At 46.4% G+C, this 19289-nt stretch overlaps 2 protein-coding genes and 1 long non-coding RNA gene across 4 annotated transcripts in view; 2 read left to right on the top strand and 1 right to left on the bottom strand.

Annotated features, from left to right (window-relative positions):
• The window catches only part of LOC142830893 (uncharacterized), a 62666-nt gene that overhangs the window by 40455 nt on the left and 2922 nt on the right, over positions 1 to 19289 (bottom strand). For both annotated transcript variants that reach the window (XR_016350464.1, XR_012906418.2), the window contains exon 2: positions 7792 to 7884. This is a non-coding gene — a long non-coding RNA (uncharacterized LOC142830893). The remainder of the gene's footprint in view (positions 1 to 7791; positions 7885 to 19289) is intronic.
• Positions 395 to 9558, top strand: RPP14 (ribonuclease P/MRP subunit p14). The gene is made up of 5 exons (XM_075938420.2): positions 395 to 893; positions 2444 to 2528; positions 3122 to 3198; positions 8251 to 8329; positions 9421 to 9558. Exons 1-5 carry the CDS (start codon positions 802 to 804, stop codon positions 9475 to 9477), a joined length of 390 nt encoding a protein of 129 aa, XP_075794535.2. The 5' UTR covers positions 395 to 801; the 3' UTR covers positions 9478 to 9558.
• HTD2 (hydroxyacyl-thioester dehydratase type 2) lies at positions 9525 to 10652 on the top strand. Its single transcript, XM_025186456.3, has one exon. It carries the CDS (start codon positions 9525 to 9527, stop codon positions 10038 to 10040), a length of 516 nt encoding a protein of 171 aa, XP_025042241.3. The 3' UTR covers positions 10041 to 10652.

The raw sequence follows: 19289 nt of genomic DNA, 5'->3' as shown, positions 1-19289 counted from the left end.
ATGAAAGTTATGGAGCTTAATGCTCGCAGTGTTCAAGTTGCCTGTGGTTTGAGACAGCTGCTGCTGATCTACTGCTGGTTCACTTGAGTCAGCAGCGGGTCAATGCTGTAGCCCGAACCTGCGTTAGATCAGTCCTGTCAATGGGCTCCGCGGTGCGGGGTAACCCCTCCCCCCCTCGTGCTCCCGGGCGTGTCCTCAGCGCCCAGCCCTGCACTGTGACAAGGGAGAAGTCAGGTTACTCACTCAAGTCATGCGGCCTGGCTGCGCAACGCAGGGACCCCCCCCCCCCCGCTCCCCCCGCTGGGATCGTGCAGCCTCCATCAGGCTCCGCTAAGAAAAGACCCAGCCCCCGGCTGTACCAGTAACGGCGGTTCCCCTGCGCCGGGCTGCCGGGCAAGCCGCTGACGGCCCCGCTGCCATCCGGGAGGAGCATGTCCGCGGCCCCTCTAGTCACCCGAGCGCCGGGAGGCCAGGCCCTAGCCCCGGGCTGGGCCCCACTCGCGCAGGCTGAGGCGAAGTGACCGCGCAGCGAGGGGCAAACTGCGAGCTAGGCCCGGGCCCCCGCGCGCCACGTCCCCATGGCAACGCGAGCTTGGGGCAGGGAGCCCCGCACTGTTTCATCTGTGGAGCATCGCGCACGCGCACTTCCGGAGCCGCTGCCCAGCGCGCGCCGTTGGCCTGGAAAAGGAGGAGCTGCTCGCTGATTGGCCGGGCCGCGCCTGTTCGAGTGCGGCGCGTGCCCGTGACGCTCCCTCCCCCCCAGCGCTGCGCTCGCGGGCCGGCGGGGGAGCTGGGCACGAGATGGCGGGGGAGGAGCGCGGGCCCCAGCCTGCCGCCTTCGAGCGGATCGTGCTGCGCAGCGCGTCGCCGCACCACTACCTGCGGGTCCGCCTGTAAGTACCGCCCACGGGCCGCGCCCACCTGCCAAAGGCTACGATGACAGCCGGGCGGCGCTGGGGCCCGCGGGCAGCGGGGGGGGGGGGAAGGGAGAGGTCGGCGCTAGGGCCCCGCGGGCAGCGGGGGGGGGGGGGAGGGAGAGGCCGGCGCTAGGGCCCCGCGGGCAGCGGGGGGGGGAGGGAGAGGCCGGCGCTAGGGCCCCGCGGGCAGCGGGGGCGGGGAGGGAGAGGCCGGCGCTAAGGCCCCGCGGGCAGCGGGGGGGGGGAGAGGGAGAGGGGGGCGGGGGGGGGGGGGAGGGAGAGGTCGGCGCTAGGGCCCCGCGGGCAGCGGGGGGGGGGGAAGGGAGAGGTCGGCGCTAGGGCCCCGCGGGCAGCGGGGGGGGGGGAGGGAGAGGCCGGCGCTAGGGCCCCGCGGGCAGCGGGGGGGGGGGAAGGGAGAGGTCGGCGCTAGGGCCCCGCGGGCAGCGGGGGGGGGGGAAGGGAGAGGCCGGCGCTAGGGCCCCGCGGGCAGCGGGGGGGGGGGGAAGGGAGAGGTCGGCGCTAGGGCCCCGCGGGCAGCGGGGGGGGGAGGGAGAGGCCGGCGCTAGGGCCCCGCGGGCAGCGGGGGGGGGGGGAGGGAGAGGCCGGCGCTAGGGCCCCGCGGGCAGCGGGGGGGGGGAGAGGCCGGCGCTAGGGCCCGCGGGCAGCGGGGGGGGGAGGGAGAGGCCGGCGCTAGGGCCCGCGGGCAGCGGGGGGGGGGAGGGAGAGGCCGGCGCTAGGGCCCCGCGGGCAGCGGGGGGGGGGAGGGAGAGGTCGGCGCTAGGGCCCCGCGGGCAGCGGGGGGGGGAGGGAGAGGTCGGCGCTAAGGCCCCGCGGGCAGCGGGGGGGGAGGGAGAGGTCGGCGCTAGGGCCCCGCGGGCAGCGGGGGGGGAGGGAGAGGTCGGCGCTAGGGCCCCGCGGGCAGCGGGGGGGAGGGAGAGGTCGGCGCTAGGGCCCCGCGGGCAGCGGGGGGGGAGGGAGAGGTCGGCGCTAAGGCCCCGCGGGCAGCGGGGGGGGAGGGAGAGGTCGGCGCTAAGGCCCCGCGGGCAGCGGGGGGGGAGGGAGAGGTCGGCGCTAAGGCCCCGCGGGCAGCGGGGGGGGAGGGAGAGGCCGGCGCTAGGGCCCCGCGGGCAGCGGTGGGGGAGGGAGAGGTCGGCGCTAGGGCCCCGCGGGCGCCGGCCGCTTCCGCACCTGCAGGAAATCGAAAGAGCGCGAAGCGCCTAGCGGGGCTTCAGGCTGCGCATGCGCAGAGCGTAGCTGTAGCACAGGCCCCGTCTGCGACTACAATCCGCTTCGCTGCCAAGTCGGTCCGAGGCGCCGCCCATTGGGCCGCAGCGTCAGTAGCCCGCCCTTCCGAGAAACCGCAGCTGGCGATTGGCCAGCGGGCACGTCCGTCTGGCGGCGGAACAGAGCCCCAGTGGCGGGGGTCGGACGGTGTTTTAGCGGACTCCGAGACACGTGACACGCCCGGTCACGTGGCTGGCGCGCGTTTTCCGTAGCCCGTGGTAACGCCCCGCGCTGCCTTGCAGGGACGGCCCCGAGAGCGGAGTCGCGCTGAGCGCCGCGCCCTTCAAGCAGCTCGTCCTGTCGGCGCTGCGGGAGCTGCACGGCGAGGTGAGGCCCCGCCCTTCGGGCTGCTCCCGGCAGTGCGCACACAGGCCTGGGCTTCCTTTCGGCGAGTCACCGGGCTCGGGCAGTGCCAGCCGCTCTCGGGGGGCCTGGCCGTCTGTGACTCACCACACGGGGGCCTGCAGCACCGTGGGACTGACGACAAATGCAGGTGATACGATGCATTTCGTGGGTGCCCACAGCCGCTCATGAGACTCGCTACATTTGTTGTTAGTTTCCAAGGTGCTGCAGGACTAGTTGTTGTTTCTTAATTTTAGCAGGAGACGCAGGCACGCAGAAAATATAGCTCATTGGACTGGGGCTTGGGGTCCTAGGATTTATTCTTGGTCTCGCCACTGATTTGCTGGTGCAGCAAGTCATATCCCCTTATTGCTTGAGTTTTGCCGGCTATAAAATTGTGATAATGATGCTTTGTAAAGTGCTTTGAGATCTTTGAATGAAAAGGGCTCTATAAAAGCTGGACATTACAATGTGGTTCTAATAATTTCTGTTGGAGAACCTGGAACTCAGACATTCATAAACTGATGTAAAAGCAGTGACTAAGGCTCATTTAACAGTAGTGCCCTGTTTGTGCATAGGTTGGTGCAGCCTTGCCTGTTGATGTCTTAACATATGAGGAAAAGACCTTCTCTGCAATACTAAGAGTTCCTAGCAGGTAAGACACTGATTGCATATCCAGTACCTTGCCAAGTACAAACATGAAAAAGTAAGATGTAAGCTACTTATTTTCAAATTAACAATTATTTATACAACTTCTGACAGTTTCCTGACCAAATAAGGACAAAAACAATAGGGGTGATTTCATTGTCGAAGCAAACGCCTCACTCAGTTTACGCGGCTAAACAGACAGTTTTATTGGCCAATAAAAGCAAAGTGAGCCAAACGTGGTCTCAGCAAAGCCGGGTCCAGTAAGGCTGCTTAATACAATCAATCCTAGTATTTTATACCCTTAACCAAACAAGTCTGACGTCAGGGCAAGAAATCAAAGAGAACTTCAAAGAGGAATTATTATCAGCATAGAAAGAAACAGGTTAAAAGGGAGTTCGAGCTTCAGCTCAAAATAGTTCATTAACACATTCCAACAGCGCATCCCTCTGGTCTCTCCCCACCTAAGTGAAGGCCAGTTCACTCCCTCGTGCAGACACAAGAAACTGAAATGGCTTTTTGTTATACAGAATGGCTTCTAGCTAAATATGAAATGGCTTCTACATCATAGACCTGCAGGGATGGAAGAGGCCTTGGGAAGTCTTCAAGTCAAGCCCTTGTATTGAGGTGGGACCAAGTAAACCAACACCATCTCTGATAGCTGCGTGTTCTCATTCTTAAAAACCTCATGTAGTGGAGAGTCCACAACCTCCCTTGGAAGTCCGTTCCAGGGCTTAAATACCCTTCTTATTAGAAATTTTTGTTTAATAACAACCTAAACCTCTCTTGAACCATGACTACTACTGCCTTCAGTGAACAGGGAGAACAATTGATCACTGTCCTCTTTGGCTATGTCTAGACTGCATCCCTCTGTCGACAGAAGGATGCAAATCAAGCACATTGAAGTTGCTAATGAAGCAGGAGTTTAAATATACTGTGCTTCATTAGCATAAACATAGCCGCCGCTTTTTTCAAAATGGAGCTTTTTTTGGAAAAAACGGCAGTCTAGACGCGGATCTGTCGAAAAATAAACCCTTTTTCAACAGATCCTGTAAGCTCCATTTTGAAAAAAAGTGGCCATGTTTATTCTAATGAAGCACAGGATATTTAAATCCCTGCTTCATTAGCAACTTTGATGTGCTTGATTTGCATCCTTCTGTCAACAGAGAGGTGTAGGCTAGACACAGCCTCTATAACAGGCCTTAACATACTTGATTATTATCAAGTCACTCCTCAGTCTTCTTTTCCCAAGACTAAACATGCATGGGGTTTTTAAGCTTTCCTCGTGGGTTATATTTACTAAACCTGTTTGTCTGTTGCATTCTTTGATAAGATAACAAGCCTTGTGGATGAGGAGAATCATAAACAATCTAGGGAAATGAGATGGAAGGACATGTGGAGTGGAGTTTCAGAGAGATTAGTTATGGGTCCAGTTCTTGTTCAATATCTTCATCTGATTTAGATGACGCCAGGGAGAGTACATTTACAGAGTTTTTAGACACTTAGGAAGGAACAATCAGTGGCACGCATTCAAGACTGAAAATGACTTGTGTAGGAAGGAGTACCCCAGACCAATTTTCTTCCACTATTTGATCTGAGGAAGTGGGTCTGGCCCACAAAAGCTCATCACCTAATAAACCATCTTGTTAGTCTTTAAAGTGTTACATAGTCCTGTTTTTTTTTTTTTTTTTTTTTTTTTTTTTTTTTTTTTTTAAACGGCTACATTTCTATCACTATGGATCATAAGTGTAACTCTTCCACTCTACTCCATGTTGATTAGGCCTCAGTTGGAATATTGTCCAGTTCTGGGCACCACATTTGGAGAAATTGGGAAAAGTCCAGAGAGGAGTAACAAAAATGATTAAACGTCTAGGAAAAACATGACTTGTGAGGCAAGGTTGAAAAAATTGAGTTTGCTTAGTCTGGAGAAGACTGAGGGGGAACATAATTGTTTTCAAGTACCTGAAATGGGTGGGGAACCTTTTTTGGGTTGGGAGCTGCTGACCCACAGAAAAATCAGTCGGGGACTGCACACAAGTGAGAAACCAAAAAAAAAAGGAAAACCCCCAAACTCCTCACTGACGTGACGTGACGTGACATGGCCCCTGACTGAGAAGAAGAAAGACACTCCCTTGCACACCGGGGCCTAGGCTAGTAGATTTTATGTGCGTCAGCCCCAATGGGGCAGTGGGAAGGCTGAAGTGCCAGCGCAGGCTCCCTAATGCTTGAGGGAAGGGGGCTGAGTCTCAGGGGGCTGAGTCCCCTGCCCCTCACCTAAAAATGGTTACAAAGAGGAAGAAGAAAAATTGTTCTTAACTTCTGAGGCTCTGTCTACACCGGGGTTTCCCAACCTATGGGTTGGGACACAAATACAGGTTGCCATTACATTTCAAAAGGGTTGCCAGGTGGCTCTTAAGGAGCCATTCACACATTTTTTTTGAATTGCCCTGGATTACCAAATCTTCCTGAATTGTCAAATCCCCATCTGGAAAAGGTTGGGAACTGCTGGTCTGCACTGTCAGGTTTTTGTGGAAGAGGAAATGCAAATGAAGTGCTGATTAGCATTTATCATGCTCTCATTTGCATATTCTCTTCCGATCCTTTTTGCGGAAAAAACGCAGTATAGATAGGGAATAAGAGTTCTCAGACAAAAGGGTTTTTTTTGCAAAATGGCCCTGTCTACACTGCATTTTTTTCTTCCACAAAAACCTCTTCTGCAAAAAGGATCAGAAGAGAATATGCAAATGAGAGCATAATAAATGCTAATGAGCGCTTCATTTGCATTTCCCCTTCCACAAAAATGATGCTGTGTAGACAGAGTCTGAGAGTGAGACAAGAAGTAATGGGTTTAAACAAGGGAGGTTTTGATTAGACATTACAATGTCCCATCCAGGTGTCTAAGCACTGGAATTAATTGCCCAAAGAGGTTGTGGAATATTCATTATTGGAGATTAAGAGCAGGTTAGACATACACCTGTTAGGGATGATCTTGGATGATGTTTTTTTCCTGCTATGAAAAAGTACCTTGCCAGGAGCTGGACTAGCTGGCCTCTCAAGGGCCTTTCCAGTCCTATAATTCTTGTGCGTTGCTGGGGTGTATGTGAATACTACTTAGTGATCACTCATGAGTATATTTTTTTCTAACTGTACTTGAATTTCAAGAGAGATCTATGAAGCAACTGGTCTGGGGCTAGTAGAAGCTTCATTCTTCACTGATAAGAGAAAACTCTGCTGAAGGAGGCAGCTTTTTCACACTGAATCAAGTGGCTGCTTAGGAGTCTGGATGAGGAGACACACAGCTTTATTGGCACCCAGATATTCTGTACTGTATTTTTGTATTGCCCTTCTCACGCTGGTATCAGAGTGCCGCTCAGGAGCGCATTAGATGTCATGGTTTATTCTCTCTCTCATCCTCTCTGGGATAATTATGTGTGTAGTGTACGCCGTATGTCTTTTGTTTTGGATTTTTGAATGTACCCTCTGCTACATGTTAGAGAAGGCAGGCTGAAATGCGGCCTGGCATTTGCCGTGGAAGATGATTAAGAAGGGAGCAAAAATACATGATTTCTCTATTTTAAAAGTTATGCAAAATACCTTTTTTAAGGTGTGAAATCCAGTAACTGGCCTTTTAGAGCAGTCTATATCCCTGTTATCTTTCAACATATAATACTGTATGGCCTGCATAATTTAAATTCTAGAAGTTCAAGCAAGGACATTAAAAGTTTCTCTGCTCTGTGGCTTTCTCCGTGACCCTGAGTAAATTACTTAATGGCTCTGTAATGGTGTCGTTTTCTATAAATTGAGGAAAAGTGAGCAGCTTTATAAAGCACTTGGAAACTTTTGGGTATAAAGCAGTAACTAACTTGGAAGTAATCATTTAGTTCTAAGAGAAATATTAAAATGCTAGGAATCAAAAGATCAATAAAAAGCAGACTTAAGAAACCACCTCAAACATGCCACATTTCCATTGACATTTGTGGGTTTTTAGTTTTCTGACTTGGTGACCTTAAAAATGTGACTCGCCCAGAATAATTAAAGTGACACTGTAGTCTAAATAGTGACTAGCATGTGTAATCTCAGAACTACTTGACATTTCTTTTTCTTGCATGTAGTCCTATCTGCAGCATTTAGTTACAAAAGTAAGCAGTACTAGTTGCATCTGCAGACTAGTGTTCCCTGTAAGCTGTGCAATCATACACCTTTCTCAGGAGAGATTCAGGTGTGTCTCAGCTGATTAGCAGAGCTCTCTCAGCTAGGTTTTTTTTTACTGGTGGTGCACATTCACACATGCCTCAGTGTGCATAAAAATGTATTCGACAAACAGGTGGAAAAGATTAGAGGGAACATTGCTACAGACCCAATACAGGTTAGCGTGAATTGGCTACTTTTACTTGGACATGGACAGAATTGGTTCCAGGGCCAATCAGTTACACCTGCTGAAGGCACCAGTTGAAGGCAGTAGTGTTGGCAAAATTGGGTCCAGGTGATCAGGCATGACCTAGAAAGGACCCAGCTTGACTTGTCTAGTTGGAGTATGCAGGGCTGGAGGTTAAAGACTAAAACATCTTTTAACTTAAACTGATCAAATTTGACATGTACTCACCAAGACGATCAGTGTGGATACATAAAGGGTTCATATCTTAAAACAAAACGAACAGGCTGGTGCAGTATGGAAACATCTGTCTGTTGTCCCTTCCTGTGTGAAGAGGTAAAGAGCAGTTGAGGGTACTGAAGATGAATGGAAACTATTGGGAGTGAGGAAGAGAAAGATTAAAGGCACGGTGGGGGAGATTCAAGAAGGGGCCCCAAAAAGGGTTTGACAAGGGCAAAACCCAAAAGCCTGAATTGTATTAAATACCTCATACCATAGATAAAACAAACTACACTGAAGAATAATTGTCACAAGTAAACTTGCCACCAGCACTCACTGATGAAAATATCAGCTGTTAAATCCATTTGGGAATTCATTCTTCTTTCTGATTCGTAGTGTATCGCTATATAAAGAGCAGGAAAACCTTTGAGGCGGGGGAATCCTAATCTATTTAATGTTGTCATTATTTAGTGGCCTTGTCAAGCTATGGAGTGCTCTAACACTGCTGGGCTCCTACCAGAACAGGAAGTGTGCTTTCAGAGTGATACAGGTAAGGGCTGGGGAACTCAGGGACCTGCCCCTGAATGTTACTTTTTTTTAGGATTACTCCACCTACTCAAGTACACAGAACCTCTTACTAGAGAATGGCTTACTTGTGTATGCACTGATCAGTTTTCAGTGTTATATAACGGTAAGGGCAAATGTGGCAGAGATTGGTGAGTGATCGAATCTGTCTTATTACTGAAATTTAGTCCACGTAAATTGTCATGGCACAGTCTCTCTTCACACTGCCTAGTGCTTGCAACAATCTCTTGTTGTCATATCTAGGATTGTCCATGAGGAAGATGCTGTGAATGATCTTTCCTTTTGGGGTTCCCATAGATCTCATCTTGTAAAACTAGACTCTCCCATCTAAGTTCATCACTTTACATATCTACTACAGTGAGGTCAGGTCTGCTCTCATTGCCCAGTTCTGGAGGAAACTCATTTCCATGGCAGTTTGTCCGTGGCCCTCATCTGGGTACAAAGGTGGGTTTTTTTCCCACTGTTGCTCAGCTGATCCCCCTTGAAGCCCCATTGCATGTGAACTCCAGAGCCCAATGCTTGTTCCTTCTGACATGTCACATATGTGTCACGACATGCTTGTTCGTTCTGCCACGTAACTTGCAGTAACTTGAGTCTGGGAGCTGGAGTGGGCCTCCAAGTGCCTTAACATGGTTGATTTAAGTTGGGATGTTAGAGTTGAACTGGCTAACTGCTAAGCTGATACTTATCAGTTAAACTCTGCCCTGCTCTGGAGGAGGCTGCTGCACTTAAGCAGTGAAGCTTCTTCCCCAGGAGCAGGGCCACCAGCCCTTACCCCTGGGGTAGCTTCACTGTGGGCTCTGCAGTATAAAGCTTCCTTAAGCCTTGTACTACAAAGCTCGCAGTGCGTGTAATAGTAACTGCTAAGATTTTTAGCTTTTACATGGGTACTTCAGTAAATTACTTTTAACAGCCCTTGCTGAAGTTGCTCTAATTTTACTTTAAATGGGGGAAATTTAGTTGCTGTGGGTCTTTTTAATCTTTCCTGCTGGAAACATACAGAAGTGTATGGTGTGATACACTTTTCCTAATGCTTCATCTTTCTTCCTCCCCCAGACCTCTCCATTTCTCCTTGCGTTATCTGGGAACAGTAGAGAACTCATATTGGATTGAATACACGGGAGACATGGTTGGACTGTAAGAAGCAAAAGTTGTTGAAGATGTTGGCACCACTCAGACCTAGAAATTTTAGTGGGAATTTCAGAAGAATCACCCTGACAAAACCAGACATGACCAGTGCATTGCTTAGATTTCCCTCTCTTCAGTGTTTACACATACAAGTTGGAGACAAGGCTGAACTTACTAAAGCCTTCACACAGAAGGATGTTGCTAGTTTTGCTGACTTAACTGGAGACACAAACCCACTGCATTTGAATGAAGACTATGCAAAGAGAACTAGGTTTGGGAGAACAATTGTACATGGAGTTTTGATCAATGGACTTATTTCTGCAGTTTTAGGTACTAAAATGCCTGGCCCTGGTTGTGTGTTTATTTCTCAAGAAATTCACTTTCCAGCTCCCTTGTACATTGGAGAAGAAGTCTTAGCTGTAGCAGAAGTGAAAAGACTGAAGAGATCTATTGCATACATCTCAGTATCCTGTTCTGTTAGGGAAAGTGAAAAGATTGTTATGGAAGGGATAGTGAAAGTCATGGTGTCACAAGGTCAGCCCTCATGACTTCATGGTGCTTTGTTCTATAAAAAGTTCAGAAATATGTAGAGGTTTTACATGTATGGTACCTCAAACCTTGGTAAGAGTGCCTGTAAAAACACTTTCAAGGACACAGTTTGCTGTTAAGTGCTACTGGGCTTTGTGGGGGAGAGATGTCAAACCTCACTTTTGATGGCGTGGAAAGACACCCAGATGAATATGATCCATACTTATCTTAGATCTATTACCATGATGTGCAACCAAGCCTATTCTGTTCCCTAGCTTAACTGTCACCAAAATAAACATCACTGTTTACTGGAACCTTTTAAAAGAAATATTTACCTCACATAATGTTCTGGAGTTGGTCACAGAAATTCCTGTCACCTGACTAGCAAAAATGGAGCCAAGATAAGTATCAATGATAGATTAATATAGTATTCTCTTGGTTTCTTGTTACCATCACACAGTATGTGCTACTTTTCACGTGTCTAATATGTTACTTACTTAGTTTGAGGTTCTAGATGTGGCAAAGGGCCAAATCTCTCCCACCCCTTACTTGTATGAATTCAGGGAATTGAAGTCTAAGGGACTATGTGGGTGAATAAAGCAAGCAACATTTGATTCATGTTGACACATGCACCTCGCCTCCTCTCCCCTGATTTAAAAGAATGAAAAGCTATGTGAATACAGCCAGTTATTCAAACATTGCTTTTAGTGTGGTAGCTCTTGTTTTTCACAAATTAATGCATTGTCCACTTAAATGAAAATTAAGGCTGTCATTGTCCCATACAATAAAAAATGGTTTGTATTTAGGTCTTAGATAATATCCTAGAAGTGCTAAACTACAAACTAAATGTAATGTGGTAATCCGTCTCAAATATAGGATCTCCTAAAACTAAATGAGGGAACTTTACAAACATAACATGGCTAAACATGGTGGCTACATCTAGATGGCATGATTTTCTGGAAATGCTTTTAATGGAAAAGTTTTCCGCTAAAATCATTTTCAGAAAAGAGAGTCTAGTTTGACACTGGCCTCTTCTGGAAGAACTCTTGTACAAAAGGGCTTCTTCCTGAGTGGGAGCATCAGAGTTCTCGTGCAAGAAGCCCTGATTTTATACATTAGAATGTCAGTTTACTTGCGCAAGAACACGCGGCCAGTGTAGACAGGCAGCAAGTTTTTGCACGCAAGAGCGGCTGCTTTTGCGTGAGATCGCACCAGTGTAGACACAGCCCAAGTGTATATCTGGCTCTCTTAAAAGTTTTTAAAGGCAGCCAAGACTTTTTCAACTGCACTCTAGAGACAATGTTGTGAACAAGGTAAAAGTGAGAGAGAGCTGCACAGTCAGTGACTTTATAAGATAAAATGAAGTAAAATAAAAGTGTGTTAATTGGAGGGCACGTATAGTCTGTTTAGTTTCTTTACTTTCACCAGAACTCAGCATCACCTCTTGTTGATGCAACTAAAAATAAAATGGCAGAAAGCAGAGTCACCAGAAGGAAGCCTTCTTCACTATTCAGGAGCTAGTGAAAAAGCAGATCTATTCCTGGCTGTAACTCTTGCCACTGAATTCATAGTATAAAGTAGTCAAATCTCTGCCTCAAAACATGGCTGATTATTCTGTGATAGCTCAGACTTGTTTAAACTTCTTTATAACACACTTTTATTTTTGTCTTCTGGCAGATTGTCATCTCTGGTGATCTGTTTGGAAACAAGAGACTTAATTAAATTAAAAAGAAAATAGGGCTCATCAACCAGCTGGTAGATCTTCCTGTGTGCGCCATCCAAGCAATAATTTTTAATCTACATCTGTGGTGTTTTGCATCATATCCTTTTAATAACCTGCAGCTTGTGTGCCTGGCTCTCATAAGCATATCCTGAGAGTGCTTAAAATAAAATTGTAGCTGATAATGTTGATATTGAAGCTAGTAACTGATGAGATTATCACATTCAGCTCCTCCAACTCGCTTTGTCATGGAGGTCTTGCTTCAGAGCTTAAGGGAGTCTGTAGGCACTGACAACAGTCACAGCTCACCCTCTCTGTTGTGGAGAAAATTTTTTAAAAATGAGGCTGTCAGCAATAGTGACCTTGAAAACTACGTCCAGACTGGCATGATTTTTCCGGAAATGCTTTTAACAGAAAAGTTTTCAGTTAAAAGCATTTTCGGAAAAGAGCGTCTACGTTGGCACGGATGCTTTTCCGCAAAAGCACTTTTTGCGGAAAAGCGGCCGTGGCCAATTTAGACACGCTTTTCTGCAAAAAAGCCCCGATCGCCATTTTCGCCATCGGGGCTTTTTTGCGCAAAACAAATCTCAGCTGTTTACACTGGCTCTTTTGTGCAAAAGTTTTGCGCAAAAGGGACTTTTGCCCGAACGGGAGCAGCATAGTATTTCCGCAAAAAGCACTGATTTCTTACAGTAGGAAGTCAGTGCTTTTGCGGAAATTCAAGTGGCCAGTGTAGACAGCTGGCAAGTTTTTCCGGAAAAGCGGCTGATTTTCTGTAAAAACTGGCCAGTCTAGACACAGCCAACTTGTAAGTATAGCCTAAGATTTACTTGTTTGTCATATAAATTAGCCGTGTGTCCTAGGATTGGTCTACTTATTTGTCAATTCAAAGCAGCCACAGCACTTGGGGTGTGAAAAAAAACCACATCCTTGATACGCAGTTATGCCAACCGACCTCTGAGTGTAAATATACTATGTTGACAGAAGAACACTTTTGCTGCTGATGTACCTGACGGTTCAGAGAGATGGTGTTCCTAAGCACCTGGAAAAAAAACCTTCAGTTGGTATAGGCTGCATCTATACTTAAGACATCTTCACAATGGGTATGTCTACATTTCATTCCTCTTCCGAGTGAGGAATGCAAATGCAGACACCCGAAATTGCAAATGAAGCGCGGATTTGAACTTCCCATGCTTCATTTGCATAATGGCGTTATGGCGCTATTGCGGAATAGCACTATTTCAAGAAAAAAACAGGGTTATTTCGAGATAGGGTTCTTTCAAAGGAAGGGTTTTATCTCGAAATAACCCTGTTTTTTCTTGAAAAAGCACTATTCCACAATAGCGCCATAACGCGATTATGCAAAAAAAGCGCGGGAAATTCAAATCCACGCTTCATTTGCAATTTTGGGTGTCTGCATTTGCATTCCTCTCTTGGAAGAGGAATGAAATGTAGACATACCCTATGGGAATGTAGCTAAACCAATATTATCTCTGTAGTGTAGACATAGATTAAGCTCTGGAAAACAAGTGCAGATTAAAAATTCAACATGTTATGGGGTTGCTGGAAAGAAATACCACCAGAGCTCCAAGGCCTTTAAAAGTAAATGAAGATCCAGCTTAATCATGGTACATATGAGGACACCTTAAAAAATTCCAACAGGAGCATAGAGAGAAAGCACTGCTTTCCTTGCTGCGTCATCTGACATGACACTGAAAGAATTCTGGTGGTAGCCCCAGAAAGAGGCTTGATCTATCAAGGATTTTGATCTTCCCAAAAAGAATTTTCCATAATTCAGACAGACTTCACACAAAAGGCTATGTTCTGCAAAAGATCTGTACAGTGGAGGGTCCTGTGTTATTTCAAGGATGTTCCTTTGGCAGACAAACTTCTGGAGAAAAATTCTACCTAAACAATGGATGGCTAATTTGAATTCAAATTCGCTATTTCATTCTTTATGGAGTAGCTGTATAAAGTCTTCTGTTTAAAAAAAAAGTAGCCTGTTTTTCTCTGACATTGAGACTATAACTTATGATCGCTCAATGTGCAAATACTCTTAATTTTCTTATGACACTGTAAGAGAATAATTATTAAACTTCCATATAATTCAATGACATTCCAGAAAGCTTGTGTTCCCTTAATCAGTGTTCATACCATAGCAAATTGATGTATTCCTGACAAATACCATTTTATCATCTTATGTCTCACATAGATGGGTAATATTCTATATGCTCAACACACTCATGCTAGAACTGTGAAATTCATTCCTGTGCAGTGAAACAGAACAAGATCTGTGCATATCTAAGCCTTGTTTTTAAGGACTTATGTGGGACTCAAGTGGGACATAGGTCTTGGCCTGACTAGGTGCATATGACTGAATTTACTGTGGCACTCTGAAAATACGAGAGGTTGAATAATTATATTATTCTTTCCTGCTTCTGGCTCTACATTCCCTTAGCACCCTCACCCATTCAGAAAAAAAACGCCCCAAAGAAGTGCATTACCTGTTTTAATAGTAATGGACCTTTTGAATTCTTGTTACCTCAACTTTTGTCTTTAATTACTGGAAACATTTCAGTGGTGTTAAAAACTAAACTAGGTGAAAAGTTTGTATATACTACTCTTGTAGGTGATCTGAGGTTCACCGTTTTATGGTATTTTTCATCACTATTGGAGCAATATATGGGTTTTTTCTAATTAAAAGCTCAAAGACTTTAGAAGTCTGATTCATTTTCCAGCTTATGTAAGAATATAATGAGGTGCTGTCAGCAAATCTTTCTACTTTCAGAAATTGTTAGTCATAATAAAAATAATGAAAAGGAAAGAAGAGCATATTGCCTGAAAAACATTTTGTTTGTTGGTAAATGAAATTAGCCATAGAACTACAAAATATTATTTATATTGCACAGTAAATATGCACAGAGCTTTGAAAATACACAAAATAAATTTCCTACCTACTGTGTTCCACCTTTAGTATAAATAGAGAAAGGTCCACTAACATAGAAGCGCAGAACTGGAAGGGACCTTGAGAGGTCATCTAGTCCAGTCCCCTGCACTCATAATAGGACTAAATATTATATAAACTATTCCTGATAGGTGTTTGTCTAACCTGCTCTTAAATATCTCCAGTGACGGGGATTCCACAACCTCCTTTAGGCAACTTGTTCCAGTGTTTAACCACACTGAGAGTTAGGAAGTTTTTCCTAATGTCCAACCGAAACCTCTCTTACTGCAATTTAAGCCCATTGCTTCTAGTCCTGTGCTCAGAGGTTATGCAGAACAAGTTTTCTTCCTCCTTCTTAAACAACCTTTTAGATACTTGAAAACTGTTACCACATCTCATCTCAAAATTATCTTTTACAAACCAACCCAATATTTTTCAATCAGGCCTCATAGATTATGTGTTCTAGACCTTTACTAATTTTTGTTGCTCTTCTTTGGACTTTCTCCAGTTTATTCACGTATTTCCTGTAATATAGTGCTCAGAACTAGACACAGTACTCTAGCTGAGGCCTAATCAGTGCAGAGTAGAGCAGAAGAAACGACTCATGGCTTGCTTACAACACTCCAGCTAATGCATCCCCGAGTGATTTTCACTTATTTTGCAACAGTGTCACACTGACTCATATTTAGCTTGTGGTCCACTATGACTCCCACATCCCTTTCTGCCGTGCTCCTTCCTAGGCAGTCATTTTCTACTTTGTATGTGTGTAACTGATTGTTCCTTCCTAAACAGAATACTTTGCATTTGTCCTTGTTGAACTTCAACCTATTTACCTCAGACCATTTCTCCAGTTTGTCCAGATCATTTTGAATTTTAATCCTATCCTCCAAATCACTTGCAACCCCTCCCAGCTTGGTATTGTCCACACACTTTATAAGGATACTCTCTGTGCCAATATCTAAATCGTTGAAAATATTGACCAGACCCAGAACTGATCCTTGCGGGACCTCACTCTTTATGCCCTTTCAGCATGACTGTGAACCATTGATAACTACTCTGCGATTGTTTTTCCAACCAGTTTTGCAGAGGGAAGGAAGAAGCTCCCACTGTGGGAACAGCAGCACAGGAAACAGCTTGTCTGGAGGGTTTCCCCACTGCTCTCATTGGCCAGAATCATGGCCAATGGGAGTAGCGGGGAGTGGTGGGAGATGCAGAACCAGGTAAGTGCCTCCCATCCCCTTCATATACATACCCTGCACCCCCAGCCTTCTCACTGCCACCTCCTGCCGACATCTCAAATTCCCACTCTGCTCTTGCACCCTCCCTTTCACCCAGACCTTTCTCCCCTCTCTACTCCTGCATGCAACCTCCCTCCCGGCCATATCCCCAGCCCCGCCTGCACCCATTTTGTCATGGGTTGTTGACTGGTGGTCTGCAGAAAGTTCTGCATTGAGCAGGGTGGGCTGTGGGCCCAAAAGTTTGAGAACCACTGTTCTAGATGGTTGCAAATGGATTCTTTAATTATTTGCTTTATTTACCTTTCCATGTAGTGAAGATGGGCTGAGTGGTCTATAATTTCCTAGATTATCCTTATTTCCCTTTTAATATATTGGCACTGTATTTGCCCCTTTCCAGTCTTGTGGAATCTGTTCCATGTTCCATGACTTTTCAAAGATAATAGTTAATGGCTCATATCTCCTCAGTCAGCTCCTTGAGTATTCTAGGATGTATTTCATCAGATCCTGATTACTTGAAGACATCTAACCTAAGTAATTTTTAATTTGTTTTTTTCCTATTTTAATCTCTGATCCCGTTTCATGTATCATACCACATGTATTATAACTATGGAATATTAAGAGGTGATATTCTATTACTGTAAAAGAGTGTTGAATAAGCTTATTAGTCCTACTGGGTCTCTGAAGTTGACTTCCATTTTGATTTAAGGCTTTACTCTCCCCTCAGTGGATTAATGGCATTCATATTAATCATTTGGAAATTGCAGGCATACTGGTGTCCTTCTAAATATCCTTCATCTGGCTGACTGGAAAATGCCTGCAATGGAAAAGGTAATGTATTTATGCATGCTGCACTTGGGAATGAGAATTTAAAGACTTTCCTTTAAAATATATTGCCCTCGAGTGTTCAGTTTGTATAACTGAAGAAGTCCCAAGTTAGAGAAGATTTACTAAGACTTTCAATGTTTATTAATAAGCATTGGTCTTTTGGGGAATACTGTTTTATTTTCATTGATGGGTAAATTTGCTTTATGCACACAGTTTATTGTGCGTGAATTTGTGAGAGCTTCCCAAGAGTCCAAAGGGCCTGTGTGTAAACATTATGGTTATCCCCTAGCCAGGATTAGTTCACCTATCTCAGTGACAAGTAAACACCAATAGCAAAGGACAACTGCTGTAAGTTTAACCCACAGCTATGCTCAGAGGGATGTTGATACACACGGTGTGATTAATAAGCAGGATTTCTTCACGAGTGACTTCATCACGTCTATAGGTATTGCTGCAATAGGCTAGGTCGCAAACCCCCTCACTACCTTAACCCTTTGCATATAGTGCTCATCACAGTCAACCTCAGGTGAGTCTAGAGATGATGGTTGAAGATATTAAGAGGTGTTACAAAATCTGATTGTAAACAAACACATGACACTCAAAGATGGAATCTGTTTGTTCTAACAGGAGGGCAGTGGATTAGGAAAGGTATCAATAAAGGGCCTGTTTGCCTTCAGCCTTGTTTCTTGCCTATTGTCCAGAGTGTTTTGGTTGCCTTTTACACCCATGTCATAGAATCATAGAACGCTAGAACTGGAAGGGACCTTGAGAGGTCATTGAGTCCCGTCTCCTGCCCTCATGGCAGGATCAAGCACTGTCTCATCCCTGGCAGGTGTCTGTTCAACCTGCTCTTAAATATCTCCCGTGATGGAGATTCTACAACCTCCCCAGGCAATTTATTCCAGTGTTTACCCACCCTGCCAGGTAGGAAGTTTTTCCTAATATCCAACCTAAACCTCCCTTGCTGCAATTTAAGCCCATTGATTCTTGTCCTATCCTCAGAGACCAAGGAGAACAATTTCTCTCCTTCCTCCTTGTGACACCCTTTTTGATACTTGAAAACTGCTATCATGTCCGTTCCCAGTCTTCCCCTTTCCAAACTAAACAAACCCAATTCTTTCTGTCTTCCCTCATAGCGGGTACAGTAACTCGGAAGGTGCAAAGCAGTGAAGAATTGGGGCATTTAGAGAGTTGGGGCAAATCTAGATTAATTTATATTGCTAAACGCTATTTGCTCATCCCCCGCTGACTGAAATGTGCCTTTGGGGCCAGATCCCCCAGGCCTTTGGTGATTGCTAGTGGTGCTAAGCAGTGCTGCAAATAGATTTGGCTTTTGGGGAGTAAAGAATAGCTGAGCCTGAGGTTAAGTCTGCACTCCCACTTAGGGTTGCCAGGTGTCCGGTTTTGAACCAGACAGGACAGTATTTGAGCTTTCTGTTCAGGAAACAAATTGAGAAAATAGAACTGAGAAAATATAAATGTCGGGTATTTTCTAAATCATATGGAATGTCGATTGTGATGTAATGTCAAGTGTGTCCGGTATTTTTGTTGAAACCATCTGGCAACCCTACTCCCACTTTCCTGTGCTGCCACATTCTGGATCAGGCGCATGAAAAAACACCCCACCGCAGGTGCAGCAAGTTCCGGAGCAGTAAAGCGCCAGTGCAAACATGCTCCCAGTGCTGTTAGCTTCTCCCCTCGTGCAGGTGCTTTATGTATTGCACTGGGACAGCTCTCTCCCAAGGGCTGGGCCAGGGCCTTATTTTCACTTCATAATGCTGCCACCAGGGCAGTCCCTAGCAATGCTGGTGCCCTACGCAGCCCAGCACCTGGCTGCACCCCTCTTGCATGACTGGGGCTTGCGGGGGCTGGGGCGAAGCTAAGGGGTGCAAAGCACTGCCGGGCAGGGAGGCTCACCTGAAGCCTCAGGTGGGAGGTGCAAGTGGCAACAAGTGGCATCAGCCTGCAGGTTGGAGGACTCATGAAGAGCAGCGGGTGGCTGCCAGCCAGAGAGAAGCAGAAGTTTCCCCTTCTGCTCTGGACGGCAGCGTAGCTGCCCGCTGCTCCTTCTGAAGCCTCTGGTCCACAGGCTCACGCTGCTTGCCACTGCCTGGTGAGCAGCAGCTGGCACAGTCCACAGGGGGCCAGCTGGGATGGGGCTGGCACCAGGAGCTGGCTCTGAACCCATGGGTGGACGGGTGGACCACCCGATCATCAGAGCCGATAGCCCGGTCATCAGAGCCGATAGGCAGCATACAGCTGCTAGGGAACCATGAAATCTCAAGCAGCTGTATAGATTGTGTATCAGTACGGCTGGCCTTGGCTGCCATGGCAGCTCTTTCATTTTAGAAGTGTATGCAAAGCCTGAATCATTCTAGCCTCCATTGAGTTTTTGCCAGCATGTAGAGAGAGGCTGCCATGAACCTTTTAAAATTGCCCACCAGCATGGAGCAATGGAGAGAGTCAGGAGCAAAAGGACCATTCCTTCATATCAGCTGGTGAATCTTGTTTAGTTTGAGGGCCAAAAGTCCTCTATCTCTGC

This window comes from Pelodiscus sinensis, chromosome 11 (genome assembly GCF_052426305.1).
Source record: "Pelodiscus sinensis isolate ZL-2025 chromosome 11, ASM5242630v1, whole genome shotgun sequence".
NCBI lineage: Eukaryota > Metazoa > Chordata > Testudines > Trionychidae > Pelodiscus > Pelodiscus sinensis.
The sequence above is the reverse complement of the archived record's forward strand: the minus strand, read 5'-3'. Positions and strand labels throughout refer to the sequence as shown.

Excerpts from the sequence above, each read along its gene's own strand:
- HTD2 (XM_025186456.3), top strand. The coding sequence starts at position 9,525 with ATGTTGGCACCACTCAGACCTAGAAATTTTAGTGGGAATTTCAGAAGA.
- RPP14 (XM_075938420.2), top strand. The coding sequence starts at position 802 with ATGGCGGGGGAGGAGCGCGGGCCCCAGCCTGCCGCCTTCGAGCGGATC. Across the intron at positions 894-2,443 it reads CACTACCTGCGGGTCCGCCT|GGACGGCCCCGAGAGCGGAG; the intron begins GTAAGTACCGCC and ends GCTGCCTTGCAG. Across the intron at positions 3,199-8,250 it reads ATACTAAGAGTTCCTAGCAG|TGGCCTTGTCAAGCTATGGA; the intron begins GTAAGACACTGA and ends GTCATTATTTAG.